This window comes from Alligator sinensis, unplaced genomic scaffold, assembly GCF_000455745.1.
Source record: "Alligator sinensis unplaced genomic scaffold, ASM45574v1 scaffold67_1, whole genome shotgun sequence".
In the NCBI taxonomy this organism is placed as follows: Eukaryota; Metazoa; Chordata; order Crocodylia; family Alligatoridae; genus Alligator; species Alligator sinensis.
In genome coordinates, this window is record NW_005842111.1 from 2,019,022 (window position 1) to 2,044,287 (window position 25,266).

A 25,266-nucleotide genomic window follows, 5' to 3' on the forward strand; every position below is an offset into this window, starting at 1 on the left:
TTGAACAAAGTAAGAACAGTAGAAAACAGGAAAATATAGTATGACAAGTAATAAAGAATGCAAATAGAACCTTAACCTACCTACAACTTGTAGAATGACTTTCTGTAGAATAAATGGAAGTCTAGTAGATAACAAAGACTCTAAAATGAATATGACAAAGTTTGAATCCTATAAAGTTGGGTCAATTCAACCATACACAGGATCATTAGAGAATTATTCTGCCAACAGTTATTTAGCCATTATAGTCTAGTGTTTTTAATAGCAATGTTGTGTAAATTATTTTTTAAATTGTTCAAGCAAAAGCAAAAGTGATAACTTTGTAGTCATTTTAATTTCCTATACCTGAGTAAAACAAATTGAACAAATATTGATTCTGATAATGTTTGCTAGCCTGGCAATTGGATTTAGTATGTAAGGAAATTGTAAGAAAACCATGGAGATGCACAGTATTAACAAAAATTTTAAAAGGATATTAAAAGCATGAGTTGGCTCCAAAAGAAAAATATACTTTAAAAACCAGAAAATACTAGTTAAAGTCATTAAAACCAATGTGACTGTGGACCTTCTTTCAAGAAAGTGGAAGTATTTTAAGTAACCTTTGCTGGTTTACTCTTTCTGTTGAAAAATTTTAATATTTTAAATATAAAATGCCAAATGCAATGTCCATTGAAATCAATTGAATTACACCCATTGACTTCACTGGGCAGTGGATTAAACTCAAATTGCACAGTATAAACAGGGAGGAAGCTACCTGGACTCTTTACAACAATAGTGAAATATCATTTCCATTAATCTTTTTTACTATATCTTTTTTTTGGAGCATAAGTAAATGTTGCTGGTTGAGAAACAGTAATTTGTTTTTATAAAGTTTTTAAAAATATGGAGCCACTTGGTTTAAAGGAAATCTACACTTATTTCTTCAGCAATCCATAATTTTGTACTGTTGCTATTAACTGGGTTGATGTAATGTATTATGAGCAGCATTAAAACATCTGCATTCTTTTTTGGTAGGGTTCCCCAGGTTTCCGTGGCCTACCCGGTAGTAATGGACTTCCAGGTGAAAAGGTACATATTGTATTTTGTACAATCCATGATGATTATTATGATGATGACAATAGTTTACATTATTTTCTTTACGTACTGTAGTTCCATAATATCTTTTTCCAAATCAATTAAGGGTCCTGCTGGTGAACGTGGTAGCCCAGGACTTCCAGGCTCACATGGACCTCAAGGAGAACGTGGACAAGATGGTAACCCAGGTCCTCCAGGACTTCGAGTAAGATTAGTTCTTTATGTCTAGCATTAAGATAAACTGTACTTTATTAGAAATTAGTGTGATGGTTCTGCAACCAAGTTTGAAATGCCAGTAATAATTACTTTTTGTGAATACCACTAACTGTGACTATCTATTTTTTGTCTTTAAAAATTAATTGTATGTGCCTCTGGATTTCCAGAGGCTGGGCTGGTGAGTCAGTTGTCAGCAGAGCTTTTGGCACTTGTATCTAATAGCTGATTCAATCAGCTATTAGATAGAAGTACCAAAAAAAGTGCCCAATCTATACAGATGTTAGGTGAACTGGGTCCAACTAACTCAATGCCTCTTCTGAGCATATGCTGGGCTCAGCATGGGAATACGCCGAGTTTAAAGTAAAGTGTTGTTTGTTTGTTTTTTAGCAGCTGTAAGCAGCCAGAATAAATTGCATAAACATTAAAAACTTTTGTTCAGGTAACCCTAAATTGTATAGTGTTTGCCCACCACCAGTCTTAATTTCATAGAATCATAGAACCAGAAAGGACCTGTAAGATCATCCAGTCTGGTCCCCTGCCATGGACAGAAAGTTATTGGGCTCAGACGAGCTCGACAAGGTGCCTGTACAGCCTAATCTTGAACAACTCTAAGGAAAACTGCACCACCTCTGCTGGGAGTGCGTTCCAGATTCTGGTGACCCTTAAAGAGAAAAAGCTCTTTCTTATATCTAGCCTGAATTTACCCTCCCTTAGCTTATGCCCATTGGTCCTCATCCTCCCTTGAGGTGCCTTCCTAAAGAGTTGCTCCCCTAGATCTTGATGCTCACTCCTGACATACTTGTAGGCAGCTATCAAGTCACCTAGATAAAATTTCAATTACCTCTTAAATGATTTAAATATATTTTCAATTATTCCAAATTAATGGCATTTATCATCTTTTTTTTTTACTTTTTTAAGTAAAAATTGACATATCCTTTTCTTCTAATCCAGGGTTTGACTGGAAGTCCAGGAAGCCCAGGAGCTGATGGCAAACCAGGACCTCCAGTATGTACATTGCACAAATTTTATGCAAGTGTGTTCTGTGGGCTTGACACCCCACTTATATACCAGATTCATTAGCCATGTTATGCCATAGCAAAGTAGTGCTCAACCATTTGGCCACTTGGGCAAAATGAGTGGCAGGGAATGGTCTGATTTGGACTGATTTGAGCTCTGCACACCAGGATCAGGCCCCAGGGCCTGGCAGCACCCACCCCCTGCCCCACGCAACAGGATCAGGCCCTGGAGGCACATGCACCACTCCCTCATGCTGAGATTGATCCCAGGACTTTGGCACCACCCCTCTTATGACTGCACACAGGGATTGGGTCCAGGGGGCCTGGTACTGCCCCTTCACAGTCCCACACTCTGAGATTGGGCCCTGGAGCTCAGTGCTGCCCCTGTATGCCAGTACTGGGCCAGAAGCCTGACATTGCCCCTGCCTAGCCCTGCAAACTGGGATCAGGTGCCCAGTTGAGTATGCAGGGCTCCCTATGTGTCTAGAAATTTGGCAGCAAGGGAGTGGTGCTACTGCCCCGCCCCCGCCATCAAATTTCCAGACCCATAGGGAGCCCCACAGGCCAGATGACATAACATTGTGGCCTGGGCACTGAGCAATGAGCATCTCTCCATAAGTATATCATTTTATATGCTTTTCACTGTAAAGCAGTGTCAAAAACATATTACTTAACATTATAATAAACACAGATTACTTTTTCATTCCATTCCATTTCCCATTAGTTGCAATTCAAAAAAGTGATAAAAGTAAGCTTAAAATGAAAAATTAACTTGTGTTTTAAGTCAGTCATTGACTTTTCACACTTTATTGTTATTGTTGTTATCATCAAATCTCCCCATGCTTTGACTTATTTTGCTTTATTAGGGTCATCAGGGTGAAACTGGTCGAGTTGGTCCCCCAGGCCAACCAGGTTCACGAGGTCAACCAGGTGTGATGGGTTTCCCAGGTCCCAAGGGTAGTGAGGTAAGTGTGATTTTTTTACTTAAAAAAACATAAACTTAATGAGCCTAAGTGTAGCTCTATTGATTCCAGTGATGTGACATTGATTTAATTTAGCTGAGGATTAGGCTCTATATCTAGGAATCTATCATGCTAGATATGATGCCTGCATATTAAACCTGCATGTTAAATATGGTTCATCTTCTTTTTTTCCAAGGGTATGCCAGGTAAAAATGGAGAAAGAGGTCTTCCTGGTCCCCCTGGCTCACAGGTCAGTTTCTTTAATCAGCTTTTCTTTAGCAATACTGTACAATGTCCTCTGCATTTTCCATCCTTTAAAAAAATGAACTGCTCCATAACCACAGTATAATTTTGTTTTTTGGTAGGGTCTTCCTGGAAAGGATGGTGAAGGTGGTCCACAAGGTCTCACAGGACCTCCTGTAAGTAGTGTCTAAATAGAGTGTCAAAATTAAAAATTCTGGAACAGTTGATACATTACATTGTCTGAAAACAGTATATCTAAGGAAGTATATTTCTGTGGAATTTTTGTTAATAATAAGAGAGGAAATGGCACTGACCAGAGTATGTGCATGAACTCCAAAAGGCATTAAGGTTCATAGATTCATAGATTCGTAGATTGTAGAGTTGGAAGGGACCACAATGGATCATCGTGTCCGACCCCCTGCCCCTGGCAGGAAAGAGGACCGAGGTCAGATGACCCCAGCTAAGTGAAGAGCTAGCCTCCTCTTGAAGACCTCCAAGCTAGGTGATAGCACCACCTCTCTTGGAGACCCATTCCAGATCCTGGCCACTCTTACTATGAAAAATGTCTTCCTAATATCTAACCTAAATCCACTCTCAACTAGTTTACACCCATTATTCCTAATCAATCCCTGGGGCGCCTTAGTAAACAACGCTTCCCCTATTCTCCGTTGACCTCCCCTAATAAATTTATAGGAGGCCAAAAGATCTCCCCTCAGCTGTCTTTTGTGCAGGCTGAAGAGATTCAGCTCTCTCAACCTCCCCCCGTAGGGTCTATCATGAAGGCCACTAATCATGTGAGTGGCCCTCCTCTGGACCCTCTCGAGATTCCCTGCATCCCTCTTGAAGTGTGGCACCCAAAACTGGACACAGTACTCCAACTGCGGCCTGACCAGTGCCACATAGAGGGGGTGCATCACCTCCTTTGTTCTATTAGTCATGCACCTGTTAATGCATGACAAGGTGCGATTGGCCTTGTTGATGGCCTCGTTACACTGCCGGCTCATGTTCATCTTGGAGTCAATTATGACTCCAAGATCCCTCTCTGCCTCCAAGCTGCTGAGAAAGACACTCCCCAACCTATAGGTGTGCTGGGGGTTCCTCCTTCCCAGGTGGAGTACCTTACATTTATCTTTATTAAATTGAAATAATATCAGTCTGAGGACCAAACCCTGTGGGACCCCCTCTGCCCACCTCCCTCCAGGCCTAGAAGGAACCATCCACCACCACTCTGGGTGCGGTCCCTAAGCCAGTTGGCCACCCACCTGACCATGTAGGCATCCACTCCACAGTCTGTTAGCTTCCCAATGAGGATAGGGTGCAAAACTGTGTCGAAGGCCTTCCTAAAGTCCAGGAAGATGACATCAGCCTTGGCTCCCGCATCCAGGCAGTGTGTGACCTGATCATAGAAGGCTACAAGATTTGTCAGGCGGGATCTACCTGTGAGAAACCCGTGCTGGTTTCCCCTCAGCATCTGGGCCTGCACAAATGTGTTCTTTGATTATTTTCTCTAGCATTTTCCCAGGAATAGAGGTAAGACTGACTGGTCTAAAATTACCCGGCTCATCCCTTCTCCCTTTCTTGAAAATGGGCACCACACTGGCCCTTCTCCAGTCCTCAGGGACCTGACCAGAGCACCACGAGTGCTCAAACAGCTGCACCACCAGCTCAGCTATTACACTGGCCAATTCTTTCAGCAGCTGTGGATGGAGGTCATCCGGGCCTGCTGACTTGTACCCATCCAGCTCCTCCAGGAGCTCCTTAACTATTTCAGAACAGGATCAAGAATGCATGTCCCTTATGGGGTGTAGGACAGCCATGACTGGCTTTGACTACCTGTCTTCTCTGTATGGAAGTTGTCCTAGCCATAGTCCAATATCAATCTGCTTCTGTAGTGGAAGCACAGGTAGCCCAGAACTATCATAGTACTCAGGGGACCCCAAAGAGTATCATTATATAATCTGTTCCTCCATGCCCTCTGAGTCACTGGTACAGGGCTAGACCCAGTTTTGCATATTTAGAAGATACTTAAAAATAAAAGACCACATAGTATTTATGAACAATTGGGAGCCTTAGTATTTTTTAAATCATTTATATGAAATTTTACCAGTATGTGTTTCATCCTTATTTATATAAAAACACTTGACTTGTATATTTCTGCAAGTCAAATCTCTAAGGTCAGAAGGTCATGACAGATATGACAAAACCTGATACCTGTAACAAAACAGTAAAGGTTCATCTTCCTGTTTTCCTTTTTTCCCTAGCAGTTTGTGTTTTAGAGTATACATAGATTGTTTAAGCCAATCCTTTATGTACAGAATGATGTTGAAGAATTGTATAGCTTCTCTTTCTTTCCAGGGTAGTCCTGGAGAAAGGGGAGAACCAGGATCTATGGGCCCACCTGGCTTACAGGTATTGTTCATTCTTCTTTTATTGCTTCCAGTATAATATTTTAAAACAAACTAATAAAAAAGGAAAGACATAAGTAAATATTTCCAGTAGATCTTATTTCATCATATTTTTAAATGTGAGAGATTGACTCATTTAAAAAGTTAGCCAATCAATATGCAGCAATTATAATATTACTAAGCAAGATGCTCAAGGAATTGCTAAAAATAATCTGGATAGCTAAATATCTAGTTAGAGCTTATTACTTTATACAACACAGCATTCAAGTACTGAAATATTTCCACATTTTTGTATCAACATTTTTTTCTGTGATTTTAAAGAATAAATAATTTATCTTGGAAAACCTTGACTAGAATAAATACATTTCTGTAAGTTGTCTAGATAAGTGTTTCGCAACCTCTTTAGACTCAGAACACCCCTCCATAGCTTTTCTGAATTTAGCAGCATGGCATTTCAAAAAATGTATTTATTTATGATAATTTGTAAAAAAAATAATATGACTGGGAAAAACATTTTTAATAGGTCAACAGGTAAAAATGTTTTTGACAATATGGACTCCTTGAAATTTTTGGGTTTCTCTTGTGAAGTATGTACGTGTAGGTATTTGTACACTTACTAGGCCTGTGCGAAGCTTTGGTCCCTGATTCAATTCAGAGGAGATTTGGCCTGATTTGGTGCCCAAATCTCTGAATCCAAATCGAATCAAAGGACCCTTTAATCTCTCTGAATCAGATCGGAACCCTCTGAATCAATTCGAAGAGATTTAGAAAGATTCAACGATTCAGACAAAGAGACATCTTTTTATGTTTTTTCTACATACATCTAGGTAGTTGGAGCTCATGAGTGCTGCAGTGCTGGGGAGCATGGAGTGTCCCACAGGAGTGTGGGGAGCTCCCCAGCATGCTCGGCAGCAGACCCAGAAGTGGACCAAAAGAACTTCTGGTCCACTTCCAGGTCCACTGGGAAGCGCACGCGGGGGGCCCCCACACCCCCTCTGGCTTGGTGACTGGTGCCTCCTGGATCTGGGGGGGCACCTGGGGTCCCCCTGAAGCCGATCTCCAAGCTGGGAGGGCACAAGGGGGCCCCCTGCACACTCTCTGGTGGACCTGGAAGTGGACCGGAAGTACTTCCAATCAACTTCCAGGTTCACCGCCTAGCACGTGGGGGCCCCCCCATGCTCCTGTGGGACACTCTATCCACCCCAGCATCACAGTGATCATGAGCTGTGCCTGCTTTTTCAAGGTACATAGAAAAAAAGAACTTTTAAAGCTGTGTCTATGTCCGAATTGCTGATTCTCTGAATCAGCATCCAATTTTCAGATTTAGATTCAGCCAAATCAAATCAGGGACAGTGATCTGAATCAACTAATCAAATCCCTGTACACAATTCAGGCTGAATCTGAATCAGATAGGGCCCTTTTCGCACGCCCCGAACACTTACCAGTGCCATCATTGCACAGTACCCCAGAACTCCACAAAACACTGGTTGAAAATCATTGATCTAAATTTTTTTTTCACATATCATCATGAAATATTACAACTTCTAGCTAAGTCTGTCTAGATAAACAATTATTTATATATATTTTAATAACTGAAGTGGTATCTTTCCTTTGTATAGGGATTGCCAGGTAACCCAGGATTAGCTGGAGAGAGTGGAAAACCTGGAGAAGCAGTAAGTTGGTGTTCCTTTTTCAGAAAGAAAGGAAAAATCAGAAGAAAAATACATGGGTACATTTACACGAGAGGAGTTCTGTACAACAGACTAATTTGCTGCACAGTAAAACATCACTATCTACATGTGCATGGCAATTAGAATTCAGTAGACTAATTTACTGTGCTGCTGGACTGTCCCATCACATACAAGTGGTATCTAGAACTGCACTAAATTACTGCAGTTAAACACATGTATAAATGATAACATCAGGATTAGTTTACTCCTGCTCAAATTGAGCCAGAATATATTCAGTCACCCCTGAATATATTAATTTCACATGTAGACAAGCCCAAGGAGTAGCAATTCCTAAGAGGCTCCCTTTTGAGATTCAGAAAGCCAGTAAGCATGTGTCTTGCAAAGCTGCAATCTATATCAGGCTCCTTCATGCATCAACACACAGGGGATGATTCATAGTGTCATAGTTTCATACTTGTAGGGTCATAAGGTACCTAAGTAGATCATCAAGTCCGACCCCCTGCCCTGGGCAGGAGTGAATTCTGGGGTCATATGACCCCAGTTAGGTAATTATCAAGCCTCCTCTTAAAGACCCCCAAGGTAGGAGCCAGCACCGCTTCCCTTGGAAGTTGGTTCCAGATCCTAGTTGCCCTGACTGTGAAGTAGTGCCTTCTAATGTCCAGCTTGAACCTACACTCAAGCAACTTATGGCCGTTATTCCTTGTTACTCCGGGATGTGCTCGGGGGAACAGGGTTTCTCCCATTCCCTGCTGGTCCCCCCTGGTGAGTTTATAGATGGCCACCAGATCCCCTCTCACCCTTCTCTTGTGAAGGCTGAACAGGTTCAGGTCCCGTAGCCTCTCCTTGTAGGGTCTGCCCTGCTGATGGGTTGCTAGTACCAGGAAATGGATGAGGACAGCAGATCAAGAACCCATGCTCAGAATGAAACCATTGGCCAACCCACACCAGAATCAGTAGAGTAGAGGTGGAGTTGGAAGGAACCAAAGATAATACCCCTAATACAGCCATCATGATCCATGCAGGCAATAATTTTATTCTTAAGTCTTCTTCCTCCAAAACCTAATAAATGATTCAGTAACCTAAGTTTTAAATCTCTGTCATGCTGTTAGTATATCTGCACTATTAGTGCTGATTCAATTGCCTAATTTCCCTTTTCTACCCACAGAGATAACCCCCTGAAAACAGAGCTAAAATCCAAACTCTGAAACCTGTGAAAGCATGATATTTTGACACTATTTCTGCTCCACCTTCTAAGAAGTTCTACATTTAGCATTTTTAGCCCATGCTATTTACTCCTTAACAGGGGTCAGTCAACATCATGGTGCTTCAAATTCTATTTTATCATTTTCAGGGGTAGCACCAAAACTTATACATTTGTGGTTAATTTATGTTTCATTTTAAACAGGGAATAAAAGGTGAACCTGGAGGTCCTGGAGCCCCAGGCATTAAAGTAAGTATTACAACAACATTTTCATAATGAAACATATAAATGAGATAATAAATGCTAAATCATAAGGCAAGTTCAAGACAAACATTGGAGACAAAGCAGTAATAGTCATTTTTTTTATCACAGGGTGAAAATGGCATCCCAGGTGAACGTGGTGCACAAGGTCTTCCAGGGAGCCCTGGAGCTAGAGGTGGAGTAGGTCCACAGGGTCCAGAAGGTTCCAAGGTACCTACACATTATTCAAATTTTTTACTTTGTGATGTGCATCATTCTGATGTAGTCAAAGTTAATCTTCTTTTTTTACTTTCCCTTTGTATATTCAGGGTCCTCAAGGTCCTTCAGGCCCCCCTGGTGGTGTAGGACCTCCTGGCCTACAGGGAATGCCAGGGGAGAGAGGACAACCTGGCAATGCTGGACCCAGAGGAGACAAGGTAGCAATTATTTTCATCTCACTCTATGCTGTGGCATTAGTACACACAAAGAAAAAATGCTCAGTTGTTTTGCATTCACTTTTAGCTAAATGTCATACTTGCTGCTCATCTGCAATTCCTTTTAATGCTTCTAAAAGTCAGGGGTTTTTTTCTCTAAAAATCAGGTTATAGATTTGAAAAAGACTACAGCCTGTAAAGATATAGTGCTAACTATGCTTTTCTAAATTAGTACACACTCTCTGGATGTGTCTACATTAGAGCTGTGTGTGAAGCTTCGGTCCCTGATTCAATTTGGCAAAGATTTGGCCCGATTCAGTGGCCAAATCTCCAAATCCAAATTGAATCAGAGGACCCTTTAATCACTCCAAATCAAAGCGGAACCCTTCAAATCAATTTGGAGAGATTTGGATAGATTCAAAGATTTGGAAATAGAGACAGCTTTCCATGTTTTCTCTACATACCTCTAGGTAGTAGGGGCTTGGGAGTGCTGCAATGCTGGGGAGCATGAAGTGTCCCACAGGAGTGTGGGGGGCTCCCCAGTATGCTTGGCAGCAGACCCGGAAGTGGACCAGAAGCACATCCAGTCCACTTCCGGGTCCACCAGCGAGCACGCTGGCCTGCCCCCCCCAGCATTCCTCCAGCTCAGTGACTGGTGCCCTTTGGATCTGGGGGAGCACCCGGGTTCCCCCTGCAGCCAATCTCTGAGCCAGGAGGGCACGGGAGGGGCCCCAGCGTGCTCCCCGGCAGACCCGGAAGTGGACCAGAAGTACTTCCGTTCCACTTCTGGTTTCACCTTTGAGCACATGGAGTGCCCCATCGCACTCCTGTGGGATGCTCCATGTGTCCCAGCATTGCAGCGATCACAAGCTGTGCCTGCTACCTCAAGGTATGTAGAAAAAACTTTTAAAGCTGTGTCTATGTCCAAATTGCTGATCCTCCGAATCAGCATCAAATCTTCAGATTCAGATTTGGTGGAATCAAATCAGGGACAGTGATCTGGATCAGCAAATCAAATCACTGTCCCTGATTCGGGCTGAATCTGAATCTAAATCGAATAGGGCCCACTTCACACACCCCTAGTCTACATGTGCCTATTAGTGCACAGCAATAAACTCTGGAGCTTCTTGCTTCCATGCATGCACCTGCACATGCACCCAGGATTACAGCATGATAAGCCAGGAGGAGGCCTCAGGGGTCAGCCTGCCAAGACAGGGCTACTTTCTTGTCTCAACATACTGCAGGGTGGCTGGCTGGGGCCCAAGGGTGTTTCAGTGTAGGGCGAGCCAGCAGACAGCCCTCGCATTGAAGCATTCTTATGCCCCAGCCAACCTGGGCAACATCTAAACATGTGCTGCTGGGGAGTTTTTTTTACTCCACACCAGGACAGTATTTGCATTTACAAGTACTATCCCACTGCAGAGTAAATTAGTTTACTGTAGTCTAATAGCTGCACACGTATAGACATGAGATGTTTACTGCGCCATTAATTAGCCAACTGCACAATAAATGTCTTGTTTACACTCACCTTATTTCAAGCAATGGCACTATACTATTTTATAAAAAAGGAGGAATATTGCCCGTGATATTTTCCCACCTTTAAGGGTGAATAGATGTTGAATTTTGCCCTCGAGTTCTGTGTCTGACCCTGTATCACTGTGTAGAATGTTATACTGAAAGCCAAATTTGTATGACTGTAGTTAAAAACACCAGTTATTATGGTATTCTTGTGGTGTCTTTCTCAGTAAATGTATTGATCCTTTTTGCCATATGTTTGACAGGGAGAGCCTGGTGGAAGAGGCGGTGATGGCTTACCTGGTAAAGATGGAATGAGAGTGAGTAGAACCTTTCAAGCTATAGATGATGTCATAGATTTCATAGACATTAAGCTGGATGGGACCTTGAAAGATCATCGGCTCCGGCTCCCTGCCCAAGAAGCAGGAAGTCAGTTGGCATCAGAGACTTAATTGACTTAATTTCAACAGCTGCTTAATATCCATTTACACTATAAGCATACTTTTAGTGAATTCATATCACTTTATGATGTGAAACACCAAATTCTATTGTATCCAGAGCAACTGCATTAGCTTAATTTTTGGAGCACTTACTACATGAGAGACATCAGATCTGATGCCATCCACTACCCTAAAAGGATCAACACCTCCTACTTCCCAGGAAAGTATCCTAATCTCCTCACTATAGGCTATTCTAGAGTGGAGGAGGGCACTCTCCACCTCTTTTGTTAGTACTGTTCTACTTAGTTTGCTGGGCTATCAGGCTACATTAGCATAAAAATACAGGATTCCATAAACTAGAAAAAGTTAGTACAGCATTGAAACCCAGTTGTTATGACACTTACCTGAGAGAGGGAAGTCCTAGATGCCAGTTCCTACTCAAAGGACTATTTGATCATGAAAGTAATTACATCATTTAGTAATTTCTAGAGCTGCACCAGTAACCCAGGACTTCTGTCCCCAACGGAATATAATATAAATGCCATTATACTAGAGCATTGTGCTCTTTTTTCTGCTCTTTCTGTGAGCATTTATTTATTCCATATGTGTAGAAACAGCAGAAGAGGGAACTGAACATGGGATACCCACATCTTAGATGAAACTCTAACTACTGAGCTACTTATACAAGTAAGGGAGAACCCAAACCATCACCACCCTTTAGAGAAAAGTGGCTATTGCTGCCACATTTATATATAATGTATAGTGCAGCTAGATATGGTAGAAATGCTCTGAGAATACATACTGGAATAAGTGTTCCAAGTGAGACTAGCAGAGAAATACCTGTTGTGTGCATCCTGATGGAGCCTATGCATGATATGACCACTGAGTTATTCCCTAAGCATGTAAAGAATGAGGTACTTCTGGGTGTTTTCAGAAACAGAGCTTAAATGCCTTTTAATGTCAAAACGGAAGGTACCTAAATATTTTCATAGTCACTAGGTTTAGCTGATGAATGGATATTTTTACAAATCATATTTTTAGATTTAGGTGCCTACATCCCTTCTAAATGAAACTATATTCCTTTTATGTATCTGCCCTTACTTCTCTACCCTGATTTGAGGGATATAGAATTGGATCAGGTATTATATGGCCATGAGATGGTAAATAAACTATTAGAAAATGTTGACATGCAGGTCAATAAATGAATAAAATAATGATTTGTACATTCAGAAATTCTCTTTGAAGAAATAGACCAATTAATTGGTGTATAAACCAATTAATTGGAGAATGGGTGTAAAGCTATATAAGTGTATGACTGCCATTGTGTGCCAGTGGAAAGACTCCCACTGACTTCTATGGGAATTCCATTAGGCCTTAGATAGTGGCACAGTAAAGTCAATGTACATTAATCAAAGATCAATCAAATCCATCAAAATGTCAACATGATAAATAAGGGCAAAACAATACATTGACATTTATAGACTTTCTATTATTTAAGCAGCTGCAGAACCATGCTTATACTGAGACTGAAATTCAAGTTTTATTCATCATAAAAATAATATTGTTAAATAGTAAAGCATTGTTTTCTAATTATTTAGGGTCCTGCAGGTCCCATTGGACCTCCTGGCCCATCTGGCCCACCTGGAGAAAAGGTATGTGTTTGAATAAGGTGCTGTGTATATGTAGGTCTGAAATTGTCTACTGAGTGGGATAAAGAACTCTGAAATAAACTTCTTCTTTCCTTTCAGGGTGATCTTGGACCAAATGGCCCACCTGGTCCTGCTGGTGCCCGTGGGGGTCCTGTAAGTGACAGTCCTTTTTGTCCAACCTGCTGTAGATTATATCAATGGATTTAGCATTATTTCCAAAGGTTTTAAGCACTGGCAGCTGCAAGTGGACTTAACTGCTGTTTTCAGTTGCTCAGAACTTCTGAGAGTCCCACCACTTGTTTTTAATACTACCAAAGATATAATAATGGTTGGAAAGGCAGTGACACAATGCCTCTACCCATTCCCCATGCATTTGAAAGTATCACAAGACCAAAACTAAACCTTGACGTTTTTGAGCCATTAGTTTAAGTAGAGTAATTTTTATTTTTTCTGTCTTTTATCTGTTTATTTTTAGAATTAAATAACCAGTTGAAAATATATGTATTTCTGTACTCTGAGAGAAAGCAGGGCAGGATGACACCCTAGAGAATAACTCTCTCAGAAAAATATAAGCTTTAATAGGATACATCCTATTTATATGTTATGAATGGACTTGCAGAGGGCAAGGGTAGCCAATCCATTCATAGCATCTGATAAAGTAGGTTGTTGCCTATGGAAGCTTACATCTTTCTGAATGAGTTAATCTCTAGCCTCTTTATGAATGAGTTAGCCTTCTGCCCAACTTAGACTAACATAGCTAACTAGTTCTCTGTATGTTTACATTTCATATTAATAAAATGAGCCAGATTCCAATCACACTTAGACAAACTCCATGGAATGACTCAATAAAAATCACGACCTGACATGTTATTGATGATTAACGCATTTGACATAATAAACCAGTTTGAAAACATACAATTTCAAAAGCCATATTCACATTTTATTTCAACTACTGGCCTGACAGAGGAAAATGAGCCTATTCACTGTAGTGTCTTCATATACTAGGCATGAAGACTGTTTTTCTCATTTTTCCCTCTGTTCATTTTCTTCAGGGTGATCGAGGAGAACAAGGTTCTCCAGGGCCTGCTGGATTCCCTGGAGCTCCTGTAAGTATGAATAGAAAAAAAAAATTGAAACTCATTGTTAAATTTTAGGTCATTTTTCCATATCCAAATATATAGAGAAGAATATTCCTGTGTTTAGCTGGAATGTAGGATAAGTGACCTTTTAAGGTTTGTTCCAGCCCTATTTTTCTGTGGCTCAATATGTATTTTTTTTACAAATATATATAATTTCCTTTGTGATTACTCAGTCATCTGCAGCTTGGGATTTCTTCCTTTTCTCCTTCCATATCATATTTTCCAAGGCAAGATTTAGAAATGCCTACATAAGAACAGAAGTGCTATGCTGAGTCTAACCAATGGGGCAACTCACTCAGTATCCTGTCACTGACAGTAGCAGGAGTGCATGCTTGAAATGGAGAGCATTGAACCATTGTTGATCTATCCCCTCTTCATGACCCTCCATTATTGGTTTAGAGATACCAGAGGAAACATCTCCATCCGTTCTGTTCAAGAGCTATTAATATATCTGTCATCCATAAATCTGTCTAATCTCTTCTTGAACCTGTCTATGTTATCCACCTCTACTACCTCCTGTGGCAATGTATGCCGCAAGTTAACTTCATGTTCCATAAAAAAACTGCTTTCTCTTGTTACTTTTAAACCTGTTTCCTACAAAATTAAATAGGTGTCCCCTAGTTCTAGTATTCTGGGACTTACTGAATAATAGTTCCCTGTTCTTTTTGTCCGTGCTCTTCGTGATTTTATAGTCCTCTATCATATAACCCCTCAGCCTTCTCCTTTCCAAACTGTAGAGTCCTTGCCTTTTGAGTCTCTCCAGCTGCATCTACATGTTTCATTATGACAATGTTGTTACTGTGCCATGATTTAGTACTTTCAAAAGGTAACAGCTCCTACTGGACCCTACATGCAGCTCATGGTTATTTTTAGTAGCTACTTTGCCTTAGTGGCACATTATAACAGGGGAGCACATCGCTATGGCAAAGTAACTGCTGGTCATGTGTAGACCCTCACAGACCATAGCAATTGCTACGGTGATGTAGCATCACATGTAGCAGTTGTAGTACATGCACCCTTGTAGTATGGCAACTGCTCCAGAGCCCTGATCGCTTTGGCTGCCCCTCTCTGTACCCTTTCTAATTCTATGATTTCCCCTTTGAGATGCTGAGGCCAGAACTCTACACATGGGTGCAGCATGGATTTGTATAATGGCACAATAATTTTCTCCATTTCATTTTAAATTCCATTCTTAAAGATGCCCAACATTGTATTGGCTTTTTTGGTCACTGAGGCACATTGAGCTGATGTTTTTAGAGAACTATCCACAGTGAAACCAAGCTCTCTTTCCTGAGTCATTACAGCCAGTTCAGAACGCCGTATTGCATATACATAGTTGAGGTTATTTTTCCCCATGTACATTACCTTGCACTTGTCAACATTGAAATGCATCTACCATTTGTTTGTCCATTCACTTAGACTGATAAGATTTTTCTGCAGTTTCTCTCCATCAGAGTAAAATTTCTAAATTAGATTTCTGTTCCTAAAACAGAAATATGTGGGTTCTGATTCTGATCTCACTAATGTCAGTTTTATATTTTCCATTGTCTTCATTAGGACTACATCTTTTGAATCTGTATTTCAACTAAGCAACAGGATCCCTCTAGTAATAGTCAGCTCAGTCTTATCATGCTTTTAATTAAATTATATTTAGAATAGTTAATGTTTCATTTTAATAAAGGGACAAAATGGGGAACCTGGTGGAAAAGGAGAGAGAGGCCTTCCTGGTCTACGAGGTGAGAATGGTCCCCCTGGAAATGCAGGTCCACAAGGAGGCCCTGGTGCACCAGTAAGTATTAATTGCTACTCAACTTCTACTAATACTTCATTCTTAATACAGCTTCCAGTTTTTTCAGCCTTTAGATCAAACAAGTGTTTGAAATACACAACATATTAATGCTTCTCATTTCTTGTTGGCTAATTCTATACTGTATTAAAATGTCTCTTTCATGTACTTTAGGGCCCACCTGGTCCCCAGGGAGGAAAAGGAGAACGTGGTACTCCTGGTAGCCCTGTGAGTATTATCTTTTTTCTATCATTCTCTCACTAGGAGACAGCACACTTAGCACTAAGACTAAGACTCCAACATGTTCTGCAGAAGGCAGAAACATTTATAGACTTCATTTAAAAAAAAAAGTCCTAACAAAATTCTCCTGCCACAGGGGATAATGGAGGAGTTAAACCATATGAGAGCCTACTTAAGATTACCTACAGTTACAGTCTGAAAGTTCTGTTTGGCTGGCTTTTTAAGTTCATGATTTATATTTCTATTTAAAAAGTTAACATTTGGACTATGTGTTCTGAACTGTGCAAATTAATTTGGGTCTTATACAAAATGGCTAGAGTTTTTCTCAAGACCTGTGTTCTTGCTTCTTGCTTGTACCGTAAATTTGATACTACATCAAAGATGTATTAACTGCAGTTAACAAATCTACCATCTGACATGTCCTCCCCTGCAGTATTAGTAGTCAACCATTGATCCTTCTGCATAATGGTGTACATGTGAGAGGTCACCAGTACCTTCAACATGTATGCCTGGGCAGGAGCATAGAGGAGTGGAGGTGAAAGTTGTCCAGACTTTCCATCCCCTCTTTAGACCATTGAGACAGAATCCAAAGGCCAGACTGAGTTCAGATGAGCAATGCCTGGATGGCTGTAGTTATATGCACATCCAGGAATGAAACCAGGGTCTCCAGTGTAGAAAACAAGTCTACCACTGGACCACAACAGCAGGCCTTGCATTATTACTAACATACAAAATACAGAATTGTATACAGAAATTAGTTGTTCAACTTTTCAATGTTTTAGTATTTATGTGTGAAATGTTTGGTTGTAGGGCTCAGGTGGTTTCCCTGGTCCTCGTGGTCTGCCTGGTCCCCCTGGTAATAATGTAAGTTATATTGTCATTCATTCATACTTACCTTTCAAATGCACCTAAAACATATCTTTACACATTGGCATAAATAAAACATTAGGGAGGTATAATGAAACTGAAGTGTCTCCATAGAAATGGATTTATTCCTGATGATAGCATTCTTTTATTTACTGCCTTAATACTCTTCTTCTTTTAGGCTTACTCCCCCAAATCTCATTAAAGTTATTAGGATCTTTTCAATAGTTCTAATGGCATTTGGATTAGGTCTTTGGTTGGTCAAAAATGACCTGTTCTCTCTCTCACTTTTCTATAATACAAGAAGTGCACAGTTTAGGGTCTTGTTTTGTCCTTCTCTCCTCTCCCAAAGCTTTCACTTCTATCAGTCATTTTCAAAGTGGTCACAGCTGAGACTCTATGTGTTTTTTCACTGTTTATAGAAAAAACTGTATCAGAACCAAACAACTAGTGATAGAAGTATTAGGAAGGAAAATGTTCCATGAGAACTTCCCTTCCACAGTGTGAAGATAAGAGACCTGCAGGTGCACACTGATCCACTGTAATAAGTTGTTGCATAATACCCTTGACTAAGTTTTATAAATCATCTCCATCTGAAAAAAAATGCTGCTCTTTGTATATATCTTATCTCTGGTTTCCATAATATATGCTACGGTTATGGAGTCTTTAAAAATAATTGAGAAAAGAGCATAGAATTTTAGTCAATTTATCCTATTTTTGTCATTAAAAAGTCAACATGAATCTACTATTAACATAAATTATCATTCTAAATCTGTTAAGAAAATGCTGACATACGGTCTTATTTCCTGGAACCTCAGCATTTCCTTAACAGATTATTATGGCTTTTTACTTAGACCTATATTACATTTCCTGTTTTACTGCTTGATCAATAAAAATACCAAGATGGAGATATAGACTCCAATACCTCTATTAACTTTAATAGGTATTGTATCAGGCATTCCACATGTCAAAAGCATTTTTTCCATGGCTATGACATAGTGAGAAAGAGAGTTCTAGGATATGTAACAGTTGGATAATTCCAGAAACTGACCAGTACCACCAATGTCTTGATGACCACTTAGAAGAGCCAAATTTTAAAATATAATTAAGGAGAGGTAAAACAAAATCTAGACTTAAGTCAGTAGGTAAGGAATAAACTTCTTTGGTGAAAGCAAATCAAAGCAGTTTCAACCTCAGATGCCTCAAGTTAGGAATCTATGTCTACGTTTGACAGTAAAACAAGCAACATATCTTTTTTATAGTTGCTGAACATGGACAATGAGAAATGATCATCATGAAGTAGCATTTATCATATCAGATACTTTATCTCATTCTTTTCTTTTTACATTTATAGGGTAATCCAGGGTCACCTGGTCATGCTGGACCTGCAGGCAAGGATGGCCCTCCTGGTCCAGCAGGTCACACTGGTCCAGCTGGCAGCCCAGGTGCTGCTGGTCCAAAAGGTGAGCCTGGCCCACCAGGTGAAAAAGGTCCATCAGGAGGACGAGGAGAACAAGTAAGCAAATAACTTTGCAGCATTCATTAAACCTATAAATAAAAGTTAGTAAGTACGTCATCAAAAGAGGCTTCTTGATGAATGCTAGAAAAGCCATGTTTTTCAAAAATATCCAGTATTTATTAATTTAGCCAAATTATTTTCAACAGGGTCCAGTAGGCGCTCCAGGCCCTCAGGGTCTAGTTGGCTCACGTGGTCAAGTAGGATTACCAGGCACACGTGGCATATCAGGCACGCCCGGTCCACCTGGACCAAAGGTAAGTGGAGATATATTGAAGGAATTACCTTCAAAGATAATAACTTCATTCTAGAAATACCTAGGAGAATTTCAGCCTGTAATAACAGTCCTGAGTTCCACATGTGATGAATGTGCCAAACTTTCCAAATATTAGGTCAAAGACTGCAGTCCTTATAATTAGCATTTAAGCCAGTTTCTACCAATATCAGTTGAAGTTCTGGATGAGTGAAGAGTAAGGTCCAGATCCACAAAGGTATTTAAGCAGCTAGCTTCTCAATCAACTTCTAAGAAATAGAAAATTAAGTATTTAACTAGGAATGAAGTGGTCAAATACCTTTGGAAATCTGGAGCTAAATGAAAATTGAGCAAGCAATTCTGGACTTGTCTCATAATGTGGCATGAACTTCAAAATTCATATTCATATCTAAATCTAATTTTTCCCTATATTTAGCTTTGTTTTTAGATCTAGAACTGCCTTTGATCCATGCTACCAATATTCTTGGATCAATGTGAGGTTTTTAAAAAATATGACCAACTTCACCCAACTGAAAACTCCTTATCATCTTCTCATCACATGCACCAAAACTCTAATCCCTCATGTCTCCAGTTCTACCAGATTTCTCTTTTTTTATGTCTTTTTATGTTAAGTAAAAAGGCTGATGAAATTCTTGAAACAATTCTTTAGTATTAACTTCACCTAGTGACCCTTGTTTAATTATCCTTATGAATCTTGTTAAAGAAATAAAACCCAAATAAAATATCACTTTCAAGGCCTAATTAAATTAAAAAAGAGAAAAAAACATATTTTACATATTTTGGCTAGTATTGTGTTATACCATAGGAAATGTATGTATATTTATGATAAACTGCTTTCAGAGTTGGTCAAAATAACTCTGAAAGTTTAAAATCACTGTTTACAATAGCTGTTTATTATTTTGTATTAGCCTTTAACATTATTGGATTTCTACACATAATATTTTGACATACTTTGTACCAACCTTTTAATGTACACTGCAGAATTATGCCATACCCGAGAAGCACCTTTACACACCACAAATGTGTGATGTTAAAAGAAGGAGGAAAAACTGGTCAGTCTCACACCTGTGAGGCCAGATTTTTTTCTTATATTTCATTTAATCACAGTCACTGAGGTGTTACTTGATTTTTATCATGATAATCTGTCAAACTTAACTACACATCTCTGTCTGTTCAGAGTGTTTATACTCTTCATGCAGGACACTGCATTTGATGGTGGGGAGAAATAGAAAATTGGAACATTTGATGACATTAGGAAAAATCAGTCTTAATCATTTCATTTGATGTTCAGGGTGAAGATGGTACACCAGGAGTGAAAGGCAATCCAGGAGACCGTGGTCTACCAGGTCAAAATGGTGCTCCTGGTCAAAGAGGCTCACCAGGAGAACCTGGCAGAGATGTAAGCAGGTGTTTCAGATCTTTGTGCTAGATTTTAAATTATACACAGTCCAATTTATGAAGACATTTGGGAAATGATTGTGCCTCATTAAAAAATCCTCCCTGAAGAGACTAATCCATAAGAGAATTAAGTAGATTCTAGTCTCATATATGATGATGAAGCTTACTGCTCCAGTACAACCTATCTGGTTTGGGAGCTATGGTTCTGTCCCAGTTGGTACAGACCAAGTAGCACTCTGAACCTTCTTATAAGCACTGAGACTGCAGGTGTCACAAGCCCATGTAAAACTACCTAAGGGGGCAAATGTAAATTTTTTGTATGCTCCTTTCCTCAAGTCTTGCAGAAGGGCTGCTCACAAACTGTTCCTGTAAGGGCAGCAATTAATTCTCTTATACCTATTTTCTGATTGTGTGGATCATTTTCCCAATTAGCTCCAAAACATGTTGACTATTCCATAATATTGTTACTATTTAAACTTGTACCTCTCTGGTTTTCAGGGTAGTCCTGGATCAGATGGTTTGCCAGGTCGTGATGGATCCTCAGGACCAAAGGGTGACCGTGGTGAAAATGGTTCTCCTGGTATACCTGGTCCATCTGGTCATCCTGGCCCCCCTGGTAATACCGGTCCAGCAGGAAAAGCTGGTGAAAGGGGATTTCAGGTAAGTGAAGAAGACAAAGACACTGCCTACTGTCTATTTGCATTGCTTTGGCTTCTGCAATCTGCTTTATGCAGTAAAGGAAAACAGAGATGTGGAAGAATGTGATCATTAGTCTACTAGCATTATAGATTTTTAATAATGGGATCCCATAAGAGGAATACCAAGGAGAGGAAGTTGTTGTGTATACAAACCCATTTACTTCTTAAGATACCAAGAGACACTATCCCAATGTAATTACTATAATTTGCCTCAACACCACCACCAACACAAAGAAAAATGGAGTTTAAGTTTGTAGACCTATCCCATGCTTTCTAATCAGTCCTAGCCTTAATGCATACTACCTATCTAGAAAAAAGAGGACAATGGTAATTGTATCTGATGATAGTTATCATCCTCCAATTTCTTCTAGGGTCCTCAGGGTCCTCCTGGTTCTCCTGGTCCTGCTGGTACCCGTGGTCCTACTGTAAGTCTCCATGGAAATCACTTTGAAGATCAGTTTATCATTTTCTGTTTGTTTGAAGTTTTTCCTGGGTTGTGTTTTAATTTTCATTAAAAAATTATTTTTAAAGGGTCCCGCAGGTGCTCGTGGTGAAAAAGGTGAGGCTGGTGAGCGTGGCATCAATGGCATGAAGGGTCACAGAGGACATCCTGGCACCCCAGGCCTCCCTGGCCCCCCTGTACGTATCTTGCATTATGTTGAACTGTATAATAAAAATGAAATTCTTCTCATAATTGCAGCATTTCAGTGCCAGGCAACTGAAAACTGAATTTAGCCTTATGCAAATGACTAGCTAAAAACAATTGTGTAGTAGAATGCTCAATGTATTCAGTCCCTACATTATACCAGGACCCAATCAACAAACTGGAAAAATAAGTGTAAGAAAAAATAAGAATAAATATCACAATGGTTAGTTTTCTAGGAAACAAAGCTGCATTTGACAAAATGTTTTGGGGTTATTGGTTTAGCTTTCTTTAGGTTAAATATTTTTTATGGATATCGGGCATGTCTACTTGTGCACTTTAATGTGCATTAGCTTATTTTAGTGTGCATTAAAGCATCACAAAAAACATGCTACTTAGCTAACGTGCATTTTTCTTGTACTTCACAATGGAGAGCACCTATGCATGAGTGCTGAAACTGCTCCAGCACCCTGGAATTCTAGCGTGTCGGACCAGACTTTGTATTAAATCTTTTAAAGGTTCCTTTCATTTGTGGTGCTAGTCAATTTGGTGCCACCAAGCCTGTAGGTCTATTCGGGGTTGCTCATCCTGAGGTAGAGCACTTTACATTTTTCAACGTTGAACTTCACCAGGTTCCAATCCGCCCCCCTTGCTAGCCTGTCTAGGTCCACCTGTATCTGTAGCTTATCTTCAAGCATGACTACGCTCCCCCATAACTTGGTGTCGTCCACAAACTTGGCCAATGAGCCAAGTATCATATAGTATCAAAGGAAAATAGGGATGGAAGGAACCTCATAAAGTCCTATAGTCCAACCCCTTGCTTAAGGCAGAATCATCCCTGACCAACAATTCTAGCCATTTATCAATGTTTGAATTGTAATGGAAAAAATATAAAATGTAGGTTATAGATGCCACCGTCTAAAAAGTCACTTACTAATATCATACAATGGCATCTGACTCTTGCGGTTTGCTTGCAGAATGGATAAAGGGATATCTAATAGTTTCATATTCTGGATTTTTCAAAGGAAAGTTACTGGCTTTATTTCAGTATATGCTTTACACTTTGTAAGTTCACCTAAAATTAGTGGTCATTTACTCTTCATTTTTTTAAATTTACTTGCAGAATCCTTGAAATTATCTTGCAGATATCATAGTTATAATAGTAATATAAGCCTACGGGATTTCAAGGATGTAGGGCCTTACCCAAATCAGTGGGAAGGCTCCCACTGAAGTCTTTAGCCATTGGACTAGATCATTATATCATTGATAAGTTTTCTGTTTAGACCATGATAGATATTTCTGATGCATGGATATGATTAGAGAGTAATACTATCATTATTACCATCATTATACTATTATTATCTTTGTTATCATTATTGTTAAGCAGTGGTGTAACTGGGGGTGGGGTGTACCACTGGAGTCTGGAGTTGGGGATGAATAAAAGTGGCTGCTGCTGGCAGCTGCATGTTCGCATATGTGACTATGGCAGCAACCAGAAGTCACTGCTTCAGCTTCACCTTGGGGACTTGGCCCTATCCCTACACTGCTTTTATTAAGTAAGTAATCTATCTTATTTTAACAGGGTGCATTGGGTCCACCAGGTTCAAATGGAAATCCAGGAGCTATGGGTGCCAGGGTAAGTAGGATTGCCTATTTGTTTCATACTGTTTCATGTCTGCTTCATATATTTCTATTAATCTTATTCAAACCTTTTGAAATAAAAATGCAAAAACTGACATTCAGGGAAACACACAAATGAAATATTTTATCATAATTTCTACATGTTGATTAGTTGTTGTTGTTATTCACCTGTGTTTGCCTTTATTCTAGGGTCCTCCTGGACCATCTGGTCCTCCTGGAAAAGATGGTATAAGTGGTTACACAGGTCCCATAGGTCCTCCAGGTCCTCGTGGTAATCGAGGTGACACTGGTGCTACGGTAAGTGACAAGCAAGTATTCCATCAGTTAAACTGATTATTCCTCTTTAAAAAGTAAAAATGGAAATCATTCTCTTTTAAATATGTACATAAGAACATACTCTGGAGCTGCTGCTAGTATAGAAGTGATCTGTCCATTAGATCTAAGTTGAGAAAGATACTGAGCATGAGAAGCCTTGTTCAAATATTCCCATTGACTTTGTTGGGCTTTGGATAAACACCAAACTCACCCATTTAAATGGGAAATCAGGAACTCCAGCTTTCTTTACAGCACAGGCTTCCTGCTTTGAAATGTATGTTGTTCAGGATAAAATAGGAACTGTGCTATACCAGTCATGTCCCTTAGAGGGAGTAATAGAGGGTATAAAGCAGTGGTGGAGGCACTAGCATTGCCTCTGTTTATTAACCATTTTGTGACTGATATGGGCACAGTGGTGCAAAAGCTCCTAGCATACCTCCTTCCCTACAATCCATCTTTAACAATATGAGCCACACTTAATCTCTGAACTAGGAAAAAAATGGGCCCAAGCTTGTCCCAGTATGGCTTTACTATGACTAGCTGGTAAAAATAAATCAATGAATAAATACAAGTTTATCTATAACTAGCCTTCTTCTTAGCTTCATATTTGTGGTCCATAGCATACTCTTATGGCTTTTTTAATCTTGGCTTAATTCTTACTCTAATATTTTCTTTTTTTCCTAGGGCCCACCTGGCCCACCTGGTCCCCCTGGTCCTGCTGGAGTTACTGGTCCATGCTGTGGTGTTGTAGACGGGTCAGATAAAGGACCTTCTGGATATCCATACTACAATGACCAGCCAAGTGATGAAAAGATCAACATAAATGAAATTGTATCTTCAATTAAATCAATTAACAGCCAGATTGAAAACATCATTAGTCCTGATGGCTCACGGAAAAATCCTGCTCGTAACTGCAGAGATCTGAAATTCTGCCATCCTGAATTCAAGAGTGGTATGTTAGATTTTTTTTTTTTTTACTCTGGCACTGAATTTTTTTCTTTATAGTTCTGTTCTGAAAAGTATATCTATACCAATTAGCTTATGGTGTCTATACTTGTCATGTACAAATTAAAATTTGCTTCCTTGCTGTCAGCACTGCATATCTGCTGACCTTTCTATTAGACTATTTGAATGAAATAAAATGTATTATTTTTGTGTCACTAGTTTCATTTGACCTAACCTCAGTCAAAGATAAGTTACTTTGTGCTTACTACATGTCTTTGGGGAAATAAAAATTCTTATTTTTTTTATCTTTCTGTAGGAGAATACTGGATTGATCCTAATCAAGGTTGCAAGATGGATGCTATTAAAGTGTACTGTAATATGGAAACGGGTGAGACATGCATCAGTGCTAATCCCAGCAGCGTGCCACATAAGAAGTGGTGGACAAGTACAGATGGTGAAAAGAAACACATATGGTTTGGAGAATCTATGGATGGTGGCTTTCAGGTAGGACATGTTAGATCATCTCATTGAATAGCCTAGTTTGTAGCATAGCTATTTCAGTAAAATCTTAAATTAAATTTATTGCATGGTAGTACATATTCACTGGGTGGTAGATTGATTACCAGAGATGGAAGTAAAATAATATTTTTTTTGTGTTGCACCACAGTTCAGCTATGGAGATTCAGAGCTTCCAGAAGATGTCTCAGATGTTCAGCTGGCATTC

General features: G+C 39.8%; 1 protein-coding gene across 1 annotated transcript in view; it reads left to right on the forward strand.

Moving 5' to 3' along the window:
• The window catches only part of COL3A1 (collagen type III alpha 1 chain), a 75,205-nt gene that overhangs the window by 46,877 nt on the left and 3,062 nt on the right, over positions 1–25,266 (forward strand). The window contains exons 21-49 of the mRNA XM_006024633.2: positions 1,012–1,065; positions 1,178–1,276; positions 2,239–2,292; positions 3,170–3,268; positions 3,462–3,515; positions 3,631–3,684; positions 5,864–5,917; positions 7,533–7,586; positions 9,010–9,054; positions 9,178–9,276; positions 9,375–9,482; positions 11,261–11,314; positions 13,033–13,086; positions 13,183–13,236; positions 14,136–14,189; positions 15,904–16,011; positions 16,183–16,236; positions 17,059–17,112; positions 18,467–18,628; positions 18,778–18,885; positions 20,194–20,301; positions 20,799–20,960; positions 21,370–21,423; positions 21,530–21,637; positions 23,224–23,277; positions 23,472–23,579; positions 24,282–24,549; positions 24,859–25,046; positions 25,210–25,266. The exon at positions 25,210–25,266 is cut by the window's right edge and continues 201 nt beyond it. Of these exons, the coding sequence (XP_006024695.1) occupies positions 1,012–1,065; positions 1,178–1,276; positions 2,239–2,292; positions 3,170–3,268; positions 3,462–3,515; positions 3,631–3,684; positions 5,864–5,917; positions 7,533–7,586; positions 9,010–9,054; positions 9,178–9,276; positions 9,375–9,482; positions 11,261–11,314; positions 13,033–13,086; positions 13,183–13,236; positions 14,136–14,189; positions 15,904–16,011; positions 16,183–16,236; positions 17,059–17,112; positions 18,467–18,628; positions 18,778–18,885; positions 20,194–20,301; positions 20,799–20,960; positions 21,370–21,423; positions 21,530–21,637; positions 23,224–23,277; positions 23,472–23,579; positions 24,282–24,549; positions 24,859–25,046; positions 25,210–25,266 (2,583 nt within the window). The remainder of the gene's footprint in view (positions 1–1,011; positions 1,066–1,177; positions 1,277–2,238; positions 2,293–3,169; positions 3,269–3,461; positions 3,516–3,630; positions 3,685–5,863; positions 5,918–7,532; positions 7,587–9,009; positions 9,055–9,177; positions 9,277–9,374; positions 9,483–11,260; positions 11,315–13,032; positions 13,087–13,182; positions 13,237–14,135; positions 14,190–15,903; positions 16,012–16,182; positions 16,237–17,058; positions 17,113–18,466; positions 18,629–18,777; positions 18,886–20,193; positions 20,302–20,798; positions 20,961–21,369; positions 21,424–21,529; positions 21,638–23,223; positions 23,278–23,471; positions 23,580–24,281; positions 24,550–24,858; positions 25,047–25,209) is intronic.